Source organism: Ictidomys tridecemlineatus, chromosome 1 (genome assembly GCF_052094955.1).
Source record: "Ictidomys tridecemlineatus isolate mIctTri1 chromosome 1, mIctTri1.hap1, whole genome shotgun sequence".
In the NCBI taxonomy this organism is placed as follows: Eukaryota; Metazoa; Chordata; class Mammalia; order Rodentia; family Sciuridae; genus Ictidomys; species Ictidomys tridecemlineatus.
The window spans coordinates 129,880,361-129,904,111 of record NC_135477.1 but is presented as its reverse complement, the minus strand read 5'-3'; the positions used below and the strand labels follow the sequence as shown (position 1 = coordinate 129,904,111).

At 50.8% G+C, this 23,751-nt stretch overlaps 1 protein-coding gene across 3 annotated transcripts in view; it reads right to left on the bottom strand.

Moving 5' to 3' along the window:
- Tcof1 (treacle ribosome biogenesis factor 1) overlaps positions 1–23,112 on the bottom strand; it is a 35,988-nt gene extending 12,876 nt beyond the window's left edge. For 2 of the 3 annotated variants that reach the window (XM_021725675.3, XM_005324160.5), the window contains exons 1-17: positions 22,945–23,112; positions 20,533–20,588; positions 17,800–17,942; positions 15,183–15,256; positions 14,227–14,413; positions 13,637–13,710; positions 11,426–11,656; positions 9,805–10,017; positions 9,407–9,625; positions 9,127–9,309; positions 8,756–8,965; positions 8,339–8,590; positions 8,070–8,249; positions 5,713–5,847; positions 5,333–5,527; positions 4,957–5,160; positions 2,334–2,441 (exon numbers count right to left, since the gene is read on the bottom strand). In XM_021725675.3, coding sequence (XP_021581350.2) covers positions 2,334–2,441; positions 4,957–5,160; positions 5,333–5,527; positions 5,713–5,847; positions 8,070–8,249; positions 8,339–8,590; positions 8,756–8,965; positions 9,127–9,309; positions 9,407–9,625; positions 9,805–10,017; positions 11,426–11,656; positions 13,637–13,710; positions 14,227–14,413; positions 15,183–15,256; positions 17,800–17,942; positions 20,533–20,588; positions 22,945–23,052 — 2,772 coding nt within the window. In that variant the 5' untranslated portion in view covers positions 23,053–23,112. The remainder of the gene's footprint in view (positions 1–2,333; positions 2,442–4,956; positions 5,161–5,332; positions 5,528–5,712; positions 5,848–8,069; positions 8,250–8,338; positions 8,591–8,755; positions 8,966–9,126; positions 9,310–9,406; positions 9,626–9,804; positions 10,018–11,425; positions 11,657–13,636; positions 13,711–14,226; positions 14,414–15,182; positions 15,257–17,799; positions 17,943–20,532; positions 20,589–22,944) is intronic. The other variant, XM_021725676.3, reaches the window with a different exon arrangement.
- Positions 23,113–23,751: the final 639 nt, after the last annotated feature.

Here is a 23,751-nt window from a genome sequence, read left to right as displayed (position 1 = left end):
CTCAGCAAGTCTGGGGCCAGGTGGGGCTGGTGGCTCAGGCTGCAGACCCCAGCATGGGACACAGTCACAAAGGCATGATTGCTCCAGGAGTCCCTGCCAAAACTGCCTGTGGAGTGGAAGTGTAGCTCATTGGTAAGAGGAGTACTGAGCACAGGAGTCCCTGGGCTCATCCCCAGCACCTCAAAAACAACACAAAAACCTGTCCATGGATCAGGTAGCAGAATCTGGGCCAGTCCTACCCTAGGGGACTAAGAAATGCCACTATTTGGGGCTGAGAATTTTGAGTTTTGAGCCTTGCCCCAGAGGTTGAAAAGGCTGAGGTCCAAAGACTTTGCTCAGGGTGACCAGCAAAATGCTCTAAAATGCAGAATTGGAAGTTAGTTCTCTAGGGACCAGCCAGGAGCTCCTCCTAGTACCCAGCATGCCAGGCTTTAATTTAACACCCTTAGTTTCTGACAGGTTTCTCCTCTCTGAAACTCTGAGGGCAGGACTTATGTCTTTTGTTGTTTTGGCACAATAATAAAGTGACACTTTCAAAAAAATTAATTAAGCTGGTAGGTAAAAACCACATATGCTCTTGGTGCACATCCATGCCGTGACACACATGTGTCGTGGAATGGCTCCCTTGAGCTATTTAATGCATGCATTGCCTCACACACCTACCACTTTCCTTCTAATCAGCACCCAAGCCAGGCTGCAGCGAAGGCCCTAGCCGAGGCCCCTGCTCTACACAACATGGCAGAGGTGCAGCCAGGGGACTGGGATTGGAGCCTGGGGCTCAGCCCACAACCCTGGTATCAAGCTCTTGCTAGGTTGGTGGGCTAATAAGAAAAACAGCAAAAACTGCCAATAGCAAAATGTTTGATAAATGCTTAATAATGATAGTAATCATAATTAAGGGACTGAGGACTGAGAAGCTTAACGTCCCCCAGCTAGGCGGAGGCCATAGCTTCCCCAGGAAGTGCCTGTCTTCCCAATCTTCCCTGGGGAATGCACAAACTGCCGACTATTTTCCCTTCTGCTTTTCAAACAGGGGCTCCAGAATCTTCAGGACTAACGTACCAATTAAATGGTTCAGTTTAAGCATGATGTTCATTTTAATTGTGTTAGCCAGCCCCCGCAGGGAAACGCAGAGGGGCCCCTCCCTCCCAGCTGTTCTGAGCCCCCAAGAAGGAGACTTCACAAAGCTCCACAGCGAGCCAGGGGCACAGCCCAAGCCCCAGAGAAATGTCCAGACAGGGCCAGGGAGCATGGCCTGGGTTCAAATGGATGGGATAGGCTGCTCAACTCTGAGTCTCATTCCCCTCCTTAAAATACAAATAACAAAAGGAATTTCCCTCAGAGTTCTTGTGGGGATTAAACAGAATAACTCAAAATGGGGTTCAGTACAATCCCTGGCACACAGGGAGGGACCAAAAACATTAATTTTTCACCATGGTTTTGGTGAAGGTGTGCAAGCAGCCGTCAGGAGAACCTCAGTGACAGACTGACACCTGATACAGAAGGACAGTGGTGAAGCAGGCCCACTGGTGTGGGGGCTGCAGGATTCCAGCAGCTCTGGCGAGGCTGCTAGAAAGGCCTGGGTTCATGTGAAAATTTAGGCCCCAGCAGTCAAGCTCCCTTGGCCTCTGAAGTCAGAGAGAAGATGGGTTTGGTCCCTCCCTTGGGGATGTTGTCTAAGGAACACCAGGGGTGCAGCAGAGCATGCTAAGGTGCCACAGTTGCTCAGGTTGGGGTCTTGGGCGAGGCCATGGAATTCTGATGAGCCCTGAGAAGCTCAGGTCCCAAGCCAGGACAAGAACACACAGGGGCCAGGAGCCAGTGTTTGTGCCCTTCTCAGCCGTCTTCCTGAGACTCTGGGGAAATTGCTTCAACTCTCAGGGCCTCCATTCCTGAAGTGTCAAATGGGGCAATGCCACCTGCTCTCCTGACAATCACAGGCATTCTGGCACAGGCAGAGGATTGTGCCAAGGACTTGAGGTACTTGCATCAGTATAGATGAGGAGACAGGCACCGTTAATGACCCCATCCATTTTACTACTGAAAAGCCAAGCCTCAGGAAGGTCAAAGCATTTGCTGGGGCCTAGGGCTTGTAGGAGTGGACCTGGCCTCTACCCTCCGCTAACCTGCTTGGAAGCCTGTGTGTTCAACTTTCTCTGCCGCCTGCCTCATGGGGTTACTGTCCAGATGAATGTGTCAGAGAGAGCTCTGGAAACTGTGAAGTGCCGTTTAAAAGTGGCAAGTTTTCCCTGTGGCAAGATCTGCACCCCACCCCCAGTTCACCACCCCTGCTGAGCTGGGCCTGGCGTGTCTTCGGACCAGGTGCTGCCTACCTGGCTTGATGGCAGCTCTTCGCCACTGCTGTCTGAGGACACCTCTGCATTCTCAGTGGGTCCTGAGGTCAGGGCCTTGCCTCTGGCAGTCTTGGAGGTACCATCCTTCTGAGGAGGCAAGAACATGATGGGGAAGGGGTATGAGCTGAGGGGGAACACAGCTAGTGACAATGCCTCTCTTGTGTTCTGGCTCTCTGGGGAAGATGGCACAACTCCATTCTGCATACCCACACAAAGGGGACACCTGCTGGCCAGGCATGCCCCACAGCCACTGGACATATATCTCCATCTACTTACCTTCTTCCAGACCTGACTCTGAACTGGAAAGGTGTGTATGACTTAGTCACAGCTAAAACCTGGGGGCTGTGGTGCTGGTGGCCTGTAGCCTGGGGCGAGGTTGTAGGTCAGTGGTCTCAGCACAGCTCATATGTGGTTCTAACACCCCCAGCTAAAAGTGGCCTGCTGGCCGCCATCCCTCCCGGCCAGGCCAGGCATGAGGGGCTGTCTGAAGGGGCCCTGCAGTTAGGCCAGAGGGCAGCTCCATGCTACCTACCAGGATAGAGACTCTATCTGTCATTACTCAGTTCAGCCACAAGAAGCATTGGGTGTGCCTGAGCCCTTGATTCCTCAGGAGGAGCTAAAAGAACCTGATTTGTATGAAGCATTTCCCAATTTTAACTTTTCTTATTTTTGTCTTTTTCAGTACTAGGGATTGAACCCAGGGGAGCTTTATCACTGAGCCTTGTCCTTAGGCCTTTTCATCTTTGAATTGCCATTTAAGTTGCCAAGTCTGGCCTAGAACTTGCCATCCTCCTGCCTCAGCCTCCTTTGTTGGAATTACAGGCATGTGCCACCGCACCCAGCTTCCCAATTTTTTTTTTTGGGGGGGGGTACCTGGGATTGAACCCAGGGGTCCTTAACCACTGTGCAATATTCCTACTCCTTTTTAAGGATTTCTCTAAGTTGCTAGGGTCTCACTGTGCTGAGGCTGGCTTTGAATTTGTTATCTTCCAGCCTCAGCCTCAGAAACTGCTAGGATTATGGGTATGTACTAACAGCTCTGGCTCCAGCTTCCCAATTTTTAAATGGGGCAACTACAACACGCTGCTTCCCCAGCAGCGATGCCTATCAATCTTCCTTACGGATTCTGACTCTGCTCTGGTGGCGCTCATGAGAACTACAGGCCCCTCATCAATGATCAGGGAGAGGGCTTGGGCACCACCAGCCTGAAATCTGGATAAGGAGACCTGAGAAGGGGTCTGCTAGGAATGTTTGCAGCTCTTCAGGAGATGCTTCAGCCCTGCTATGACCAAGAGGCTAGTGGGTCATCAGGGAAGCTGAAGAACTGGTCCCTTAGTGCTAAAGCCCTTCTGAACTGGGTTTTCTCCTGCAGCCTGGGACACCATGACTGACACAGCAACTCACCAAAAACTTATGAATCAAAAAGCTGCACAGGTCAGTATATGACTGGGATCCATGTCTTCGCCTGGGATCTAGACCCTCCATGTATGTTACCAGTGGCAAGCAACAGGAAGGATGCTGCCTGTGAGACAGTGCCTTTACTGACCACCTGCCCTTGGGTCCATCGGCTGCACACACTGCTTTGTGAAGTTCACATCTCCACCTGTGCCTGGGCATGTCTGATCTTCCTTTTAGCTCAGTTCAACCATACTTGCCTCTGGCCTCTCACAGACCTGTTTCCTCACTCCAGAAGATAAGAGCACTACCAGAACATTCTTCCATGATCCAGTCACCTGTCTCGCCCTACATACTACAGGCTCCTTGAGGGGAGGGCCAATGCCTTCCATTCACAAAGGCAGAGGTCAAACCTAGGAGCATCTAACACAGTTCTTGATGTTTGTTTTACTTATGAAGAAAATGGAAATCTAAGAGATGAAACTTGGCCAGGAGTGATTTCTGGCTTCCTTCAAGAAAAGGAAGATTTGGCCATAATGAGGGTACATTTCTACAAGGTCACAACTGGTAGTTTTATAATAGGGCCGTCCCTCCAGTTGGTTCTAATTTTGCTACATACCTATGGTCTCTCCTATTCCCAAGGCTCAGCGTCAGTTGCCATCGTTTACACTTCTGTCAGGCCAGTGTCAACCACTTCCATAACGTGCCTGAGCCCTAACTAGAATCTGTCACCTTAAGTTTCTGTAGGACATAGCTAGTCCTGCTGCCTTCTATAATCAGAGAAAATTGTCCTGATAAAAGGTCATTTCTCATTTCCTCTCTCCCAACTCCCCAGGACCAAGGCTCCACACTAAGCTAGCTGGGACTTCCCTTGGGAGACGCACCTGCCTCTGAGGCCTAGGATATGACTTCCTCTACCCCGCCAGACCTCATGATCCCTGCACCACAGTCCAAACCTCTGTGCCTTAAAAGCAGCTGCTGAACTGAACTTGCACAGATATCTGCTCGAGCCTCGGACACCCTTCATTGGGGAGACCTTGGTTTGAGGGATTTACAGCAGATGACATCTAAAGGACATGGAGGACAGCAGTAAAGGAAGGGACCCTAGAGCCAGAGCCTTACTGTGCTCTTCTTTCTCCACCTGGCCCTGAACTTGAGTTCCAACTGAGGAGTGGATGGCGGTGCCTTGGAGGCCTGCAGGTCTTACCTGGGCCGGGGTCACGGCTGCTGGTGTCTCTCCCTCACTATCGGACTCCTCGCTGCTGCTGTCTGAATCATCCTCCTGCTTCCCCGGTGGGGCCTGGGCGGATGCAGACTTAGGGGGAGCTGAAGGAGCCCCTTTCATGGGGGAACCCTTGGCAGGGCCTGAGGCATTCCTGACTTGTTGGAGTTTATTTTCCAAGGGCTTCGCCTGCAGTGAGAGAGCGATGGAGGGCAGAGAGACAGGGAATGTGTGAAGATGAGGAGGTGGATGGGCAAAGAGGGGCTGTGGCCCTTGCAGGGGCTGGGCTTGGAGCATGCCTGTGGCTCCTGGCACAGACAGTAAAGCACAGGGGTGCTCCCCACCCAGCACCCTGGCCCACCTGTGCTGGTGCCACCTCCTCCTCCTCACTGTCTGACTCCTCCTCGCTGCTCTCTGAGTCCTCCTCCTCTGCCCTGCCAACGGACCCCTTCTGGGTCTGGGCTGCTCCGGCCACTGCCTTTCCCGTGGTGACCACCGATGCCTGGCCCTTCATTGTGACGGTGCTGTTCTGGGGGGTTCTCGCTGATGGCTTCCCCTGAATTGGGAGGAGATTATGGTACTGGAGACACAGGGGAACAGCATAGCTCCTTTCAGTTCCCCATGGTATGACTCCCAAGGTCACCCCTGCCCAGGCAGGGCCTTGTGCAGGCTGGGGCCACTGCTTGGTTGTCCTTTCTGCCCTAACTCCTGATACTTCTTGTGGCTCCTGGCCCCACTTGCCTTGGCCGGGGACCCCTGTTTGGCTGGAGCAACTGCAGTAAGCACTTTCCCGGGGGCTGATGTGCCTTTGGCTGAAGACGCTCTAATGGGAGCTGGGCTGGCTTTGGCCTGAACGGTGTTCCCCAAGGCCTTCACCTGGAAGGAGAAGAGGAAGTTACAGGAGCAGGTGACATGCGCAGGCAGAATGTGCATTCTGTAGTCAGATCCTGAGCTCAGATTTGGGTTCTTTCATTTAATAGCTGTGTGAATGTGAAAGCACTTGATCTCACTGGGCCCCAATTTCCTCTTCTGTAAAATGAGGAAAATAACCCCACCTATAGGGTTATTGTGAGATTAAGTAGGAAATTCTGTGTTTGTTTGACATAGTGCCTGGCACATGTGAAACACTCAAATTCATTACCATAAGCATTTTTCTTTGTGGGAACTAAGCATAAGCCTATCTAGAACCAAGGTGCCTTCTAGATTCCCTTTCAGTTAGGTAAAAGTTGAGGACCATAAAGGGTAGGTAACATTTCTCTGCCTCCCTGCTGGCTGGAATGCTGAAGTAATAAACGGAGTTTGAGCAGCCATATTAATCTATGAGGAGGGAGCCAGGTACTGAGGATAATAGAACAAGGCAGAAACCATTTCCAAAATGTCTGTCTGGGTCTTGGGCAAATGCAGATCTTACAGAGAGTGATAAAGGAAATTTCCAGAGATCCTTGCCAGAAGTATAGCAGTAGGCCTGGCATTGTCAGCATCTCAAAGCCCTGGCTCATTCAGAGATGTCATCTGGTCAGTGTCAGAAGATACCCTACCCCAGTGCCCCTCATGTGCATGAAAGTGAGTGGAATGAAGAGTCAGGACTTCAGAAAGGAGAAGGCTACCTGCACATAACCCAGGTGAGAGCTTGCCAGCTCCTCAGGCTGAGAGTTCACCAGCACAGAGCTCCTGTCACCTAAGAGGGTCTTGGCTTTTATACAGACATGAGAAAAAGGACAGAAGCTGCAAGGGCCACCCTGACCCGACAAGTCTCAACACATAAAAAAAGGGACTGAAATCATACAAAATCTGTTCTCCAACCACAGTGCGATCAAATTAGAAATCAACAACAGAAAGAAACCTGGGTAATCCCAGATATTTGGAAATTCAACAACCCACTTCTAAATAACCCATGGTTCAAAGAATAAAAATAAAACGCCCACCTCATGGTACAGGTGGGAGGCTCAAATGGGAAGACAAATACTTAAGCGATCTGCACAATGAAACCCGGAGGCACTGGATCTGCAACGTGTCTGCAGCTAGGAGGAAGGGGAGGAGCCTGCTGGCCCTGGAAGGGACCCCTGCAGAGCCTGAAACCACGGTGGAGGAATCCCGGGACCTTGGGTGCCACAAGTCAACAGTAAGCAGGGGACAGAAGATTAAATAAATGTATCTAGTACAGAAAAAGAAGAAATGACTAATATCTGAGTGATTATTGAAAAACACCAAGAGCGACAATGAAAAATAATAAAAGTGGGGGTGTAGAGGGGGTAGGAACTCTTTACTGCTTCCCACTCTTTGGGGCGGGAGGCCACACTGAATTCTGCTGCACATCAGCCTGGCCACCTGCACATAACCCAGGTGAGAACTTGCCAGATGCAGGGGCTCTGCTGGGTGCAGCAGGTGAGATCCACCCCGTCTCACCCATCCGGGAGGGCTGGTGGTGACACACAGTAGTCCAATGAGAGGCCCCATAGACTAAAACACATGCTAGGACAGGAGCTGGAACTTGAACCAGGAAGTGTGGCTCCAAACCCTTGCCATCTACCCCTGCCACCAGACAGATGTGCAGTACCCAAGCCAGGTGTGCTCCCCTAACCTCCCCATCTGGTCTTTGAACAGGCTGCTTTCTCTGTCCAGAATCCTCTACCCGACACTTCAAGGGCGACTTCTAGCCCCTGGCTTAGATGCCATTTCTGAAAACCCCCGGATGTAACTTCCTTACTCTGCTAGTCCAGGCACACATCCTCTACTGTAACCTTGCCTCACCCTGCTGGAAGGACACGTGCCTATGTATGTCCACACCCTGCTGGTGGGGGAGACCTCTTTCAGGGCCAGGGCCTCAGCAACCCCAGCCCAGGAGTGCTCCTGGCAGGGTGGGTACTCGACATAGCACGTGGAAAAGCATTGGAACCTTATGGGAGCTCACAGGGCCACAGAGACCCTGGAGTTCTGCTGGGCAGAAAAGCTTTGGAGAGCCTGGTGGGGAGTGGGACTGGTGGAGGCCATCCTGGGGCTATTGCGAGAAGCGAGCAAGAGTGGCCCCAGGCGAGCCCACCCTTAGACCTGGCCTGGGCCTAGGGCAGGTGGTGCCACTGGCTCCTCCTAGGCCTCACCGGTGCTGGAGTGGCAGCCTCCTCCTCACTGCTCTCAGAGTCTTCAGAATCCTGAGCTCTAACCTGGGAAACTGAAGGCCCTGTCTTCCGAGGGGGTGCTGGGGCAGTTCCTTGCCCGGAGGGCGCTTTGGTGGGTACCAATGCAGCTCTCGCTTGGAGGCCTTTCCCCACAGACTTCACCTGGAATGAAGGAAGGAAGAGGGGTCTCGCAGGAGCCCAGAGAGCACCACGGGGCCAGCCCTGAGCTGGCAGGCCTACACGGGTCTCACCTGTGCCACGGCTGCTACACAAGCAGACTTCCCCTCCTCCTCCGACTCCTCTTCACTGCTCGAAGAGGAATCCTCCTCTGGCTTCTGGGTACTCCAGGCCACAGCTGGGGACGAGGAGGAAGTCATGGTTCCTGCTTTCCAGGGAGCTGGGGTGCCCACGTGCACTGGGGGGATCTTGGAAGATACAGGGGTAATGGGAGTGCCTTTCTTGGGGGAAGCCTTGGTCTGAGGAGTTTTCAAAGCTGGTTTTGCCTGTGGGGACAATGATAATGAAGATAAATTAGAGAAGGTTCCTGGATTCTGAGGTACAGCCCCATTGCTCTTCCCTGCGCCAGCCAGAACCCATATGCCGACTTGCAGGCTGGAGGTCAGGGCGATCCAGTCAGGATGAATAGCTGCCTCAGCGCCCAGCCTTACCTGGGCTGGAGTCACAGCTGCCGATGCCTCTTCCTCACTGTCAGAAGATGTCTCGCTGCTCTCGGAGTCTTCCTTGGACCTTTCAGCCTTGACCTGGCTGACCCCAGGCCCTGCCTTCTGTGGGGGTGCTGGGGCAGCTACTTTCCCCAAGTGTCCCTTGGCAGAACCTGAGGCAGGTCTGACCGGGGTGGTTTTCCCGGAGAGCTTGGCCTGAGTGAGACACATGGGATCAGGAGAGGGAGCCCAAGGGGTGATGTGTGCAAAGACAAAGACAGCAAGCAGAGTCGTAGCAGAGGGGACAGGGGACAGGGGATGGCAGGCCATGCAGGCTCCCACACTGAGAATGGAAAGGCCTGGCAGATGGACCTCACCTGGGCCAAAGTCGCTGGTGGGGCTTCCTCCTCACTGTCCGACTCCTCACTGCTGCTCTCCGAAGCCTTCTCCACCTTCTTCACCTGGGCTGCAGGGACTACCGGGCTTATGCCTTTCCCTAGAGGTCCCTGAACCACAGTTGAGGCAGGTTTCATCTGGAGGTTTTTCCCCAGGGACTTTGCCTGGGAGTGACAAAGGACAAGATCAGGGAAAGGTGCTCTGAGGGGGATGCACAAGTCTACAGGAGATCTTTCTAGGCAGGGTGTCCTTCAGCCTCACCTGAGCAGGGTTCACAGTGAGGGTCATGGCTACTGGTGTCCTCTCACTGTCTGAGTCCTCACTGCTGCTGTCCGAGTCCTCCTCTGGCTTCCCTGCCGAAGCCTTGATGGCAGCAGGCCCTGTTTTCCCAGGAGGCACTGGAGGGGCCCCTTTCCTGGGAGACTCCTTGGCAGGGGTTGAGACAGCCCTGACCTGAGGACTCTTCTCTGAGGGCTTTGCCTGCAGTGAGACAGTGGTGGGGAGAGTCAGGGTGTGGGTGTGTACATGGAAGAACTGACAGGCCAGTGACACCACAGGGCAAGATGGTAAGTGGCTGAAGCCCAGCATAGGGTAGGAGAATAAGTCCATGGAGACCTTCGGGAGAGCCCAGATTGCCAGGTGTCCCTCCTCGGCTGTACCTGAAGCAGGGCAGTGGCGGCTGGGTTGTCCTCCTCGCTGTCAGACTCTTCCTCACTGCTGCTCTCCGACTCCTCCTTCGGTTTTCCCACCTTAGTCTGGGTAGCAACAGGCCCTGCCTTCCCTGGGGTTACTGTAGTGGCCCCTTTCCCGGGGATCCCCTTGGCAGAGGCTGGGGCAGCTCTAGCCTGGAGGGTTTTCTCAGTGGCCTTTACCTAGTGAACAAGATGGGGCAGGTGACTCTCCTTCTTCTAAAGATCCTCTGACGATGCCTTTAGGCCAAAGCCCAGAGGCCCCAGTGGTTGCTGAGACCCCCAGCCTGCCTCCCCATCTGTGGCTCCTCTATCTTTGCTCTTCTCTCTGCTCTCGGGCTCTCTCTGTGTTGCCTGGTGGCTTTTCTGTCTCCCCATGAAATGTCCAGGCCACGCAGCCCTGGGTCAACCCCCCAGCCCACCCCCGAAAATAGGTGGCTCTGATCTAAGAACCAGTTATTCCAGGTGGCCTTTGTTTGGATCACTTCCTTTCAATTTTTTGAACCAACAAGGAGAATGTAGTTTCTGTAAAAAAGACACACCTGGGCTCCTTCTGAAAAGTGGATAGCCATGTGGTCCTCACTAGTCTTTGGGCACAGAGGAAGGGCCCTGAGCTGGGAAGCAGCAGCAGGCACACTCAGACCGGTCTCTTCCTACTCCTAATCCCACCTCGAGGCCTGGGCACAGGCTCTGCTTCCTGCCTAGAATGACCTTCCTTCCTGAAGATGTCCTTCTTCAAGCTAGGTCTTGACTCAGATCTCTCCTCCTGGGAGCCATTTAATTTGATTTTGTCATTCTTATGTGCCCTGCCTTCCTTTCCTTTCTTTTCAGAGCTGGGGACTGAACCCAGGGCTTTGTCTGCAAGGCAATCTCTTAGCCTCAGCCTCCTTTCACTAACATAACTTGCTCTCCTGTCTTCCTCTTGCTCTGATTCCAAGGGCTTTGCAAACCCTCCACCTTGCCCCTGGGATGTGTCCAGAGCCTTGGGGGCTGTAGGTCTGGCCATTCCTTAGGGGAAAGGTCCCAGCAGCAGAGGAAGGTACCTGGATTCCGTTAGCTAACATGGTATTTGTCTACTCTGACCTGAGCCAGAGGACAAGGTAATTGAAAAGGGCTCAAGACCGTTCTTGGGCTGGGGTTATGGCTCAGCGGTAGAACGCTCACCTTGCACATGTGAGACCCTGGGTTCAATCCTCAGCACCACATAAAAATATATGAATAAAATAAAGGTATTATGTCCAACTAGTCTATAAATAAATATTTTTACAAAAGAGACCATTCTTAGCAGGACTAGCTAAGATGAGGACAACAGCCCATTTCCAGACAGGGAAACTGAGGCAAGTGGTGTGGTCACTGGCAGAAGTAGGATGCAGGACCCAATCTATGGGAACTAGCCATTCTAGGGTGCTGCATGGGCCAGAAGGGCAATGTCCACAGGTGCTGAAGCCTGCTACCCAGCTGTCCTTGACCGTCAACTCAAACACCCTGCTATCTTCCCTCTCCCCAGCTCCACATGGGTCTTTTCTGGCAGAGGTGTTCATCACCCAGTGGCTCTGCCAGAAACTGGGGGCCGTGGGCATCAGGGCCTCACCTGGTTGGGTGTCCCTGCAGGGACCTCTTCATCACTCTCAGATGACTCCTCGCTGCTCTCCAACTCCTCTTTTGGCTTCTTGGCCCCCTGGGCTGGGGTCAGGGCACTTTCTCTGACCTGGGGTGTCACATCCCCCATCTTCCCAGGCCTTGGGGCTGCCCTTTTTGCTGGAGACTCCTTGGGGGCAGCTGGTGAGGCTTTGACCTGGGCTGGTTTTCCAGAGGTTTCCACCTGGAACACACAGAATCCTCTGGTGATGCCTTTAGGCCAAAGCCCAGAGGCTGAGGAAATACATAATAACCCTTTCATTTCCCTTTAGGTGCAGAAGGTGCTTCATTTGAATTTCAAACAGTACCTTGAGGCAGATATTATCTTGACTCCCATTTTCCAGGTAGATACAAATCACTCAAGGTCAATACAAAGGCCTTGGATGGAATCCCATCTGGAGGGGTCTTTCCTGGTTGGTGTCCAACCAGGGCAAACTCTCAAGCACCACGCTTGTCCTGCACATGGCATGCGTAGGCTCCAGCTTGGACAGGGGCAGCCAGCCTCTCAGGAGAGCTGATCTTCGTCAGCCCCTTAATCTAATGTTGCTGATGACATGGTCTTGCTGAGGGCCAGGATCTGAATGCCAGTTTTGCCACTGGCTTACAGCTGGGGCACATTCCTTCTGTGAGCTTAAAAATTCTAATTTCTAAAATTCTGATAGAAATTTTTTTGGGGATTGAATCCAGGGAAGCTTAACCACTGAGCCACATCCCCAGCCCTTTTAAAAATATTTTATTTAGAGACAGGGTCTTGCTGAGTTGTTTAGGACCTCACTAAGTTGCCAAGGCTGACCTTGAATTTATAATCCTCAGTCTGCCTCCCAAGCTGCTGGGATTACAGGAGTGCCCCCACTATGCTCTGTAAGACCCCACCTGACCCTGGGTCATTCATGTCCTCAGTCTCAAACTCTGCCTCACTGCCACTGATTTCTGCACTGGTCCTGGACCACTTAGGCTGCCTGTCTCAGCACTGGTTTGCCAATACTAGCAGTCCCCTTTCCCTTGACCAGCCTGGGGTGATGGGATCAGGAGCATCCTTATAGCTGACTATATCTAGGGCCTGGTGAGGATGGAATTTGGGGTCAGGCCTGGGGCTGATGGGAGTGGCCTCAATCTTCATGGAGGATGGCACCCTGGACAACAACAACAACAACAAAACACCCCTAACTCCTGCTGGTCCTCCCTCTAAAACAGCTTTCAAACTAGATACCTTGATCCCAGTCATTAGCATCCTCTGCTACTGTTATTCCAACAGCCCCCCAGCTTGTCTATACAAAGGCCCCAGCTGGAACCCTTGGCTGTCTTCCTGTGAGAGCAGACATAACTCAGGCCACCTTAACCTCTGTTCCCAAAACACTGTAATGGACTCTCATAGTCCCTGCAATAAAACCTAAACTCCCATGGTGGTCTTCCAGGTCATATAGTGGATCTGGCCTGCCCACCTGTGTGTGACCGCATCTTGTAACATTCTGGCCCCCACTCACAAAGCTGCAGGTCAACATTCTTTAAAGCATGAGCTTTCTCTGCCTCCATCTCTGCATGTGCTGCCCTTCTGCCCATGTTTATTCATCAGGGTCAGGTTCCTGCTTCTGCTCTCATGGCTCTCCACTTCCCCTTCAAGTAACGGATGGATCCCATTATGCCTAAACATCTGGGAACCTTCTCTTTCCTGGTGGAGGCAGGCTCACCAGGTGTTCCCAAGGCCTGACACTTAGTATATAGGGAATGACCTCTGAGGACTTCTCCCAGGTCAAAGTTCAGAGAAGAGACAAGGCCACAGAGTCCTGCCCTAGGTGGGCATTCACCAGTGGTCTGGAATACTCTCAGCAGCCTCACCCATGGCCACACATGACAGTGACACTTCTGCCCAGGGGCCTTGGTCCTACCTCTCTTCCTGTTTGGAATATGCCCCCCCTTTCCACTGTGCTCCAAGGCCACATCTCCCAGGAAGCTCACCCCATCTCCTTCCCTAACCCTAGTTACGTGAACCCTGAGCTATGATCAATACTGGGATCCCTATAATCCCCATGCACCAAAAAGCCTCGCCAGATCCTGGCCCAGTTGTTGAACTGATCTGGGCCCATTGGTATTTGAAGTCCCAGTCAGGCCCCTGGGAAGGTCAGAGGCTTGGAGAGGGTGACTCCTGTGGATGAGTAGCAATTACCTCCATATCTGTCTCATCGCTGGAGCTGGAGGTGTCCTCACTGGAGCTATCAGCTGGACCGGCTGACACTGTCCCTGAGAGAAGAACGTAGAAATGAACATCATCTATCTACTCGCCTGCCCCCATGCTGGCTGCTAAGCACTGATTAGTTCCTCATCTGCACAAAAATCTCTCCTATTCTGAAATGGGAACCATCATTAACTGTTTTCCTGCACAGATATGGTAAGGGCCAGAACAGGACCCCACAAACATGCACCAGCACCTGAGAGTTCATGTATCTCCCTTCACCACGATGCCCTCGGAGGCAGGAAGGGCAAATACCCACTTTACTTAAGAAACAGTCAAACCCAGGCCTTTCTATTGAGTCTCCAATCCACCAGAGTGATAAAACAAAAAAATGCTCCGACCACCACCCAGGTTGTTTGGGTGTTTACAGAAAGCGACAGTGACATCCCCCAGCTAATCTACGCTTGCTATCATGGAGACAAACCTTTGAATTCCAAATGTCCCAGAGCTTTAACAAAGCAGTGCCCAGGCTGGTCTCCCCAGCCCAAACCTGGTGCTGGGCTACTAGAGGTGGGGATTCTCACCAGGCTTGGCAGTGGCTCTGTGGCCAGGGACACTGCTCTCCTCCTCTGTTTCTGAGACCAAAGTGGCATTTGCTGAGGGCTCTGTTGACTTCTTGGGTGACTTTCCAGAGAGGAGATGGACCACTGCCTTTGCTGAGGGAGGATGTGGCACAGAGTTCACAGTCTTGCCTGCTTTCTTGGTCTTTGCCTACAGAGAACAAGAAGGTCAGGAACACCTGGTATGGGAGGCAGGATGTGTGAGGAGCATAGCCCGCCTACTACTGAACCTACCACTGCCACTTCTGAAGTGCGCAAGTTTAAGCAAACTGTCCCCTATCCATGACCTTTACTTCTTCTTTCCTACAGTGGGGCTGAAATTGCCTTCCCCGGGGCATTGAAAGAATTACAGTACAATCCTGGGGCCAAAAGGGTTCCTTGTCAAGTGTACCAAACGTTTGTACCAAACTGCTGCTTATTTCACAATTACTTTTACATATTGTTGCTACTGTTCCAGTTTCAGGAACATAACCCTTTATAGGTCTATAACCGCATTTTATGGGTTATCAGAAAATGATATCCGACTTTCTAAGCAGTTTCTGATTTTAAAAATGCCATTAGTTTCAGAAGCATTGGAATCTTGCTCACTATGGCGTCTCCCCTGCCCAGCACAGTACTTGGGACACACCAGGTGTTGGCAAAGAGCTCCTCAGTGAATAGGTGAGTACAGGAATGAAGGCCATTGCAGGTACATGGGGAGCTCTGTGATGCCTCTCTGTAGTAGGCATCACTCCCAATTACAGGAAAGGAAAACAGGCCCAGAGAGGTGAAGGGACTCACCAAGATCATACAGCCACTAACACAAGTTAAAATTTGAATCCAGGTTGGGCTATTTCAACCCCAACTTTTAGACATAGGGGACTGTTCCCTACAGGACACTTCAACTCCCACAGGCACAGTGTGGAAAGCGGTCCACTCACCTTGGCCTTCTCTTTCATGCTTGATGGCAAATGCGCTCCCACAGCAGAGACATTGGTAGATGCAAGTCTAGGTGCTGCAAGACACAAACACCACACTGCTGGATGAACCAGATGGGCCTCCCCTAGAAGAATGGGAGGCGGGTTTCATCTCAACTAACAACTCAGTTGGTACTGACTGCCTGGGGCTGCTGCGAGAAGCTGACACTGACTTCAAAAGTGGGAAAGAGCTACGATCCATTAGCCATGTCTATCAAGGAACATGGAAGCTCTGTATCCACATCCTGAGGCTCTCCCAGCTCCTGTGTGGCACAAAACAGCAAGGCCCCAGAAGGAAAGGACTGGCTCATGTCCCTGCCACCCACTACCACAAGCACTGCACAACTCTGGTGGGTACCATTCACACAGGCCACCATACTACAGGCCTGAAAGTCGCCTCTGAAGCAGCAGTGGGGGCTGGGAATGCAGTTTTTGTCAGGGGGCACTTACCTAGCATTCTTGAGGCCCTGGGGTTCCACCTCAGCTTCCCTACAGCCCCCCACCACACATCCAGGAAAAGAAAAAAGGCACAATAGACAGAAGGTCAGCCCTGGGTCCACAGGGAAAGCTACTTGGAATTCAAATGTCTTTTTAATGGAGAAGTGGCTGAACCATGAGACATAGGCCCAGTCAGATGTTGAGATTTATAGATTCTTAGTGCTTTGAACAAAGGTATAGCCTCCTCAGATCTCAGACAGGAAAAGATTTCTAAGTTATTAAAAAGAATGTTACTGAGATGAATGCATGATCTAATTCTTTTTCTGGCACTTAGTTCCATCTCTCTCCTTTCTGTAATGATGGAACATTTTAAACATATTCATAAGTACAGGGGAAGGATACTGAACCACCCAGCTCCAACCATTATCAGCTTGTAGCCAATCTTATTTCATCTTTTGTCTCATCCACTCTTCCCCATCATGCCTTGTTTTGAAGAAAATGCCAGACATTCTGTCATGTTGCCCACAAATACTTCAACTTGTTTTCCTCAATGAGGACTCTTTTAAAAAGTATAATTACAATTCCATTATCACAGCTTTAAAAATTGCACAGCCAAGCCAGGCACTGTGGCACATGCCTGTAATCCCAGCAGCTCCGGAGGCTGAAGCAGGAAGGTTGCAAGTTCAAAGTCAGCTTCAGCAACTTAGAGAGACTCTTGTCTCTAAATAAAATATATAAAAAAGGGCTAGGGATGTGGCTTAGTGGTTAAGCGCCCCAGGGTTCAATCCCCAACACACACAAAAAAGTTGCATAACCAGTCACTTTGAAATTTGACCATTTCTGTTTGGTGTATAGGTGTGCACATATGCATGTAAGGGTGGATATTTGTTTGACCTTGCATGCAAGGCAGGAAGTTTTACAGGCCACCCACCAATAGACACATGCAAGGAATGAAAGGAAGCAGGGGAGGAGAACAGGAAACCTTCCAGTTTTCTTCTATATAGTTTGTCTAGTTCAAAGTGAATTTGTTTTGCATTTATAATTTAAGAAGATTAAGCAAGACATAAAATATATATCCAGTGTGATCTCAAACATCTCTCAAAGTAGGCTCAGGAAAAATAAATGAAAGAATAATTTGCTGAATTATAGGTAGCAAGAATGAGTGTTTTTTTTTCCTTTTCTTTTTCAAAGAACCTTCTCAATATTATACCCCTCCTCCTCTGTACTGAGGGTTGCCAGGCAAGTGCTCTACTATTGAGCTATATATCCCCAGTCCATTTTTTTTTTTTTGTAAATTCTGAGACAGGGTCTTACCCAGGCTAGCCTTGAACTTGTGATCCTCCTACCTCAGCCTCCTGAAGAGTATAATGAATACTTTATAATAAATCTTGCATTTCTTTTACAATCAAAAATTATATTTAAAAAGTCAAGAAACTGAAAAAAAATTTAAGAAACTGTCTTTTATGTAAGCAAAAAAAAAAAAGTAACACAATGCCTAGGAGACACAGCGGAGGGTTATGGCTGCTGCTGAGAAAGTACAGGGAGGCTTGAAGTGAGAAGGGGCAACAGCAACCTGCACAGATCACTCTGCTAATGCTCGGAAACCAGTGCCTGGCACAGCCCTTAGCACCAATGTGCACACTGCCAAAATGAGTGGGGGACAAGCACTCCTGAAGCAGCGCCCAGGGACACACAGAGTAGAGGGGTCTGTTAGCAGCCTTCTAAAGCATTTCCAGCAGCGCTTCTGAAAATGTGGTCTTCTTTCCACCCCATCAGAATCACTTCGGAGCTTGTAAAAATGCAGCTTCTTGGGTCCCTCTGAAGGACTATGTGCTGCACGGACCCACTTGGGTTTTGGGGTTTACCCTTGGATCCCCAAGATTGGGGACACAACATTTGGCACAGCTAAAAGGCTCAAACAGATCTGTGATGGCTTTCCAATCTCCCCACTAAAAGGTTCTGTCTTCCCAGGGCTCACACTAGGGGAGAAACTGGAGGAAGGCTCCACCCTGGAGCAATCTGCTATCCCACTGGCCCTTCCCTATGGTACAGGCCCCCAGCTGGACCCTCACCGGCACCAGGGATGGGGACTCGACTGGGAGGCCCAAGTCCCCTAGCAGCACCCCACATGCAGGGCTCTTACTGGCTTTGACAGTTTCAGCTTCTGCCTCATCTTCTTCCTCTTCTGAGCTCTCTGAACTACTGACAGGGTCTGACACTCGGGTCTTCTTGGCTTGCAGGGCTGCATCTTTCTCTGCCTTCTGCTTCCGGCCAAGCTCTGAAGTCCTGCAGGACAAGGATGATTGGCTATACCAACATGATGACAGCACACCTCCATAAGATTTGGGAAGAGAGTCCTTACCACATCCTCCTAGCCCTCAAAGGAAATGTGTACCAGGTTTAAACAGCGATGAGAACACAGCGTAGATACAATTTGTATTCTGCCTTTTCACTCCTTTTGTAAAGTGCCTTTCCAGTTCTCAGTCAGTCTTGAAAATAACCATGAATGATCGGTAATGTTTCAGAACAGGAGCAGCTAACTGTCAGTGACAGGTGCTGTCCCATGTAGGCACTTTGCAGAACTAACAGCGCTCCTCCACTGCAAGCCCTTAATGCACGAGCTGTTACCTCTTCTTGAACCAGGGTCCTTGTCCCTTCTACCTGAGCTCTAATCCAGCCTCCTCAGAGCAGCCTGCACTGATGTCCCCTCCCCTGAGGCATTCTCTGCCCTGTCATCCTATTTCCTTTCCTTCTGAGCACCTTTCTCTATGATTTTACTTGCTTCTGGCCTGACCCCCCAACTACACAGAAAGGGCTGGGGGTGTGGGAAGACTGGCAGCTCACTATAGTCCCCTCAGTGCCTTGCACACTAAGTAACTTGTCCAGGTCGAGGAGTAAGTTTGGGGCACTGATAGAAGAAGCACCCAGATGCCTGAGTCTCCTGAACTTTGTTATCACCTCTTTTGACCCACCTTCCCACCTCCAGGGAGTCTACCTATGCCCCATGTCTTCCAGCTGGGGTGGACACTGCTCTGCCAGTTCGAGATGTGTGGCACAGGTCCCTTGTTTCCCAGGGGGAGCACTTTTCAGGAATCTCCTGCTAAGAGGCTTCACTGACTACATTTATCCACTTGTTCTGCCTCTCTCCCCCCAACAGAATGTGAGTTCTGAAACACTAAGGAGTCTCTCTGGTTTGTTCCCTATTATATCAATAGTGCCTGACTTATAGTGGGTGTCCAATAAGCACCAAGGTAGGCGGGGACCCCTCCAATTGTCAGCTTTAGCACTTTACTAAGGACTATTGGATTTAATCCTCAAACTGCAATGAGATAATTATGTTTTCATTTTACACATGAAGACAGACTCAGGGAGGGCAGAAACTTACTCAAGGCCAAATGGCTGGTGGCTGGGTTTGAAATTTGCAGGGAATTATTGGGCTAGTTTGCCTAAAGGACAGGAGTCTTAGTAGTACTCCTCACCCACAGAGGGGCCCAAGGCAGGGAAGGGCTTACAGCTGCTCACTGATGTGGTGTTCTAGGGAAGGAAGTCCTATCAGCAACACCCACACACCTGGCTCAGACAAACAGGGTGAGGAAGTATGGGGTGTGATCTGAGCTCTGAGCTCAATTTAGCAGCAGAGGGGAACCAAGACCTGAGGGCAGGCAGGGTTTTCAATGACCTTAGCTCTTCCTGGGAGGCTGTGATTTCTCCCAGACCGTTCCTGCCTTTGCTCACACACCTCTGAGGATAGGAAGCTCACTACTCTATCACTTAGTTAATTTTTGGACTTCCCGGATATTCAAGTGTTTGTCTTCAGAAATGAAACCTATCTTCTTCCTGCACAGGTATGCATGTGGGACCACTACACCCACTCCCTTTGTCCTCAAAGATGTGCAGACAATGGTTCCTCAGTTCTCTCCTAATACTCCTATCATTCCTCATGGGACTGTCATAGCACCCCTCTCCCCAGTCAGCCATGGTCAGGCCAGTGCAGGGACAGAACACAACCATCCCCTCCTCCACCCAATTTTTTTTTTTTTTTTGGTACCAGCGATTGAATCCAGGGGTGCTTAACCACTGGCCTCTTCCCTAGCCCTTTTTCATATTTTGTTCTGAGATAGGGTCTTGCTGAGTTTCTTAAGTCCTCTCAAAGTTGCTGAGGCTGGCTTTGAATTCATGATCCTCTTACCTCAGTCTCCTGAGCTGCTGAGTACTGGAGATTAAAGCCAGGGGTGCTCTACCACTGAGCTACATCCCCAGCCTCTTTTATTTCATTTTGAGACATGGTCTTGCTAAGTTGCTGAGGCTGGCCTCTAACTTACGATCCTCTGGCCTCAGACTCCTGTTGTTGAACTTACAGGTATAAGCCATTGTGCCTGGCGCAATAGATGTCTGTTGACCTGTACACAGTGGTGCATGCCTGTAATCCCAGCAGCTTAGGAGGCTGAGGCAGAAGGATCGTAAATTCCAGGCCAGCCTCAGCAATTTAGAGAGACACTGACTCTAAATAAATAAATAAACAAACAAATAAAAATAAAGGCTGGGGATGTGGCTCAGTGGTTAAGTGTCAATGGATTCAATCCCCAGTACCAAAAAAAAAACCAAAAAACAACAACAACAACAAACAAACAAACAAAATTTGTTGATCAAGTGGATAACAAACTTGTGAGACATTTTGTCTTAACAGATTAAAGCTCTTACCTAATGCCCACCCCACTAGTGGCCAGATACCCACACATGTGATATGATCTGGTTTCCTGGGAGCAATTAACAGTGTCCACAGTGAGCTGTCTTAGACAAGATTAATAACCTTGTTTATTCCAAAATGATAGCTTGGAGGTATCCCTATTTAAACCTTTAGCTCCACAAAACTTACAGTTGCCAGTGTGTATAGATGTCCAGAAGTGTGAAAGGCTGAACCGGGAATTTTTTCTACAGAGAAGAAAAAAGAGACCCACAATTATCCCCTGACACAGTAAGAATTCTCCTTAGGCTGAAATATCCTCTCCTTAACCTTAGGGCTTACATAGACAGGTGATTCAGACATTTGTCCTTTGCCCTAGGACAAATGTCTGCTTGGCCTTGCCAATCTTCCAGAGATGAGAAGTGCAAGTAATTCCAGTGGGAAACCTTTTTGATACAATGTGATGGTAAGAGGCACCTTTGTGAGGCTAAAGCTAAACTATTCCAAGCTAGCATTTATTCAGCCTCCCTGGTACTAGCCATTTTTAGATGCCACAAGACAGGGTTTTTCCTGCCCCTGACCTTTTAGAAGGCCTTCAAAGGCCTAGCCAGTCAATTCCCAAAGCACAAACCACAGCCCAGAAACTCAGGCATCCACAGGGCATGAGTGTAGCCCACTGGTCTGCTGGGAAGAGACTGAGCCCATGTGGTATTGGGTTCTGGAAGAAGAAGAGGGAAGCAGGTAGAATCTAAACCCTTGGAACAAAGGCCAGAGGGTCTGCTTTCTCTGTGAATGTCAAGAACCCAAACTGTCATGTGTTCTAAGGAGGGTGAACGAGCAATGAGACAAGGACACAGAGTATCGGCAATCTGAACAGAGTGGCCAAGAGGCACACTTGAGTCGGGCAGAACTCTTCAGTTAGCTGGATACACTATTTCTTCAAACTTCAGAATCCTTCTTTAACATGGGGATAATAAAACTCACCATCTAGGAAGGCATCAGGTATGAAGGGGACAACAGGTGCTGGCACAGCACAATGAGCTGGTAACCCTGATATTCAAGGATCAGCCTCACTCTGCTCCCCCTGCCTCCTAGCTCTAAGCATAGCAGCTTCCTCACTGCCCTCAAGTGTCAGGTGAACAGCCCCCAGTAGAGCTTTGCCTTCTGGAAGAGTGCTCTCTTTCCCCTGCTAACTACATTGTTCACTCCTTCCTTTTCTTTAGTTGTCTGCCCCAAATGCTACCTTCTCAATGAGGTTTTCCTGATTGTGCTACTTATAGTGGAACCCTGACATTTCTTATGCCCCTTGGCTGCCTCATTGTGATAGCCAGCACCTACCATCAGCTGGATACCCTACATCATAAGCATCTGTTTTGTCTTTGTCACTATCTGTTCCTGCTAGAACATATGTTTCATAAGGGCTGGATACTTTTACTTAGGCACACACTCCAATGAAAATGGTACTGTATCTTGCTTCTCTTATCTGGTAAGTAATATAACCAGAGTAAGAAGGGCAAATGAGGTCCAAGGAGGGTTGGGAAAATCACAAATAATGTCTTAGGCCCATCACCCTTTGGTCCCTCCAGGAGGTCCAGCAAGCAAGCATTAGGACCAAAGATTTTACTGTAACCAAAGTGATGTTGACCCATCAGGTCAATATCCCTCTCATCAGTTTAAAACTCTCCAACAATTTACTCTTCAGGTCTATGAACAGCTCCAGCCAATCTATGCCTCCATCCCCTGCGACAGGATTTCATACATAGGCCACAGCTGATTTTCCAGAGGCCAAGGCATCTGCAAATTCCTACCCTCCCTGCCACACACACATACTCCAGGGTATTTGCTCCTCTGCCTGGAATACCCATCTCTCTTCCTTCAGCTCTCAAGTTAACTGCCACTTCCTCAGGGAAGCAGTCCTGGATATTTCTAACAAGGCACTCTGCAACCCCGGTTTTAGCACAGTATCTCTCATTCTTACTACCTAGTGTTAAGTGCAGTTACTTTTGTGATTATTTGATTGGTCTCCTGTGCCAGACTGCAAGCTCCAGGAGGTCGGGGAAACGTGTTCACCACTCTATCTTCTGAGCACAAGATTAAATTGCCCAATGAATGAAGTGAGAAATGACTGCACTAGGAGTTGGTGATCCAAAGTTGTCCGTCAGTGATCAGTACCCAGGATGGCCAAGGGTCTGAGTTCTAGAACAAGAGGTAAGGACTCCCTCCTCTTGGTGCTTAACACGGGGCTGATCGCAATCCTTTCCGAGACCAGCACCAACCACCGCGCCCTAGGGGGGGCCGCGCTGAGCCACGTGGCCAAAGACTCGGGAAACTTAAAACCGCCGCTACCAGAAAGGGGGTGGAGGGAAAGGGCGCGGGAATTACAAAGTCCTGAGCGTGGGATCACACGTCCTGGCCCGCCCACTGCTCAGATGGGGAAACTGAGGCCCGAGTGGGTTGGAAGTCGCAGAGGGGAGACAGAGGCTACCTCTCTCCCACCCCTGGCCCTCGACCCCGAGCCCTGCAGGGACCCGCCGTCCACCAGGTCTCCCGGGGAGGAGGCGCGGACTGCTGCTCTAGATCTTGCACGCGGCCTCGAAAGCTCACCTGGCTGCTCTGCTCCTTCACTGCCCGCGCCGCGCGCACGTATCCGGCCTGCACCAGATGCTGGTAGATCAGGGGAAGCAGCTCCTGCCGCTTCCTGGCTTCAGCCATGCCCGCGACCCGGGCCAGCCGGCTCACCTGCACGCCCCGCCCCCACGATCCCCGCCCGCCACTTCCCTCTTGCCCTTAGACCTCGCGCGTCCCACTTCCGGCTCCTCGTTCGTCCCCACCGCGCGGCGCGCCGGGAAGTGTAGTCTCACTCCCTGCAGTGACGGGTCCCGCTCAGGCAGGCGAGGGGGCGGAGACTTCCTGGGCAACAAGCCCTCCCATTGGTGAGGGGGCGTGTCAGGTCATGGACGTACCCCCAGGGCCGGCCATTGTAGGAGTGACCCTCTTAATCCTTTAGGCGGCTTCTTGAAGAGATTTGCCCTCCATGGTAATTCTCTTAGAGCCTGCGACAGGGTTGACTCCTCTCTGAATTCCCTAATCTACATCTCTGGCTGCACCCGAACTTCCAGTTATCTACTCATTCACTTCACACATTTTTTTTTTTAGGACCCATGAACCTGGCATGAGTTGTCATTGGTTTATTCATTCAATCATTCACGGATTGAACAAATCCTTGCTGAGCCCCATACTTTAGGCTAGCATCTGGCTAGGTGGGGGCATAAAAGGAGGAGTTAGATGTGGTGATTGCCCGCACAGCTTGCGGGGCTAAAGACAGTTACCAAGCAACTATACAGTTCAATGCCTGGTGTGTGCAGTCGGGACAGGCGCACCCCAGGGGAGGACGAAGGAGGGGCACTTAAT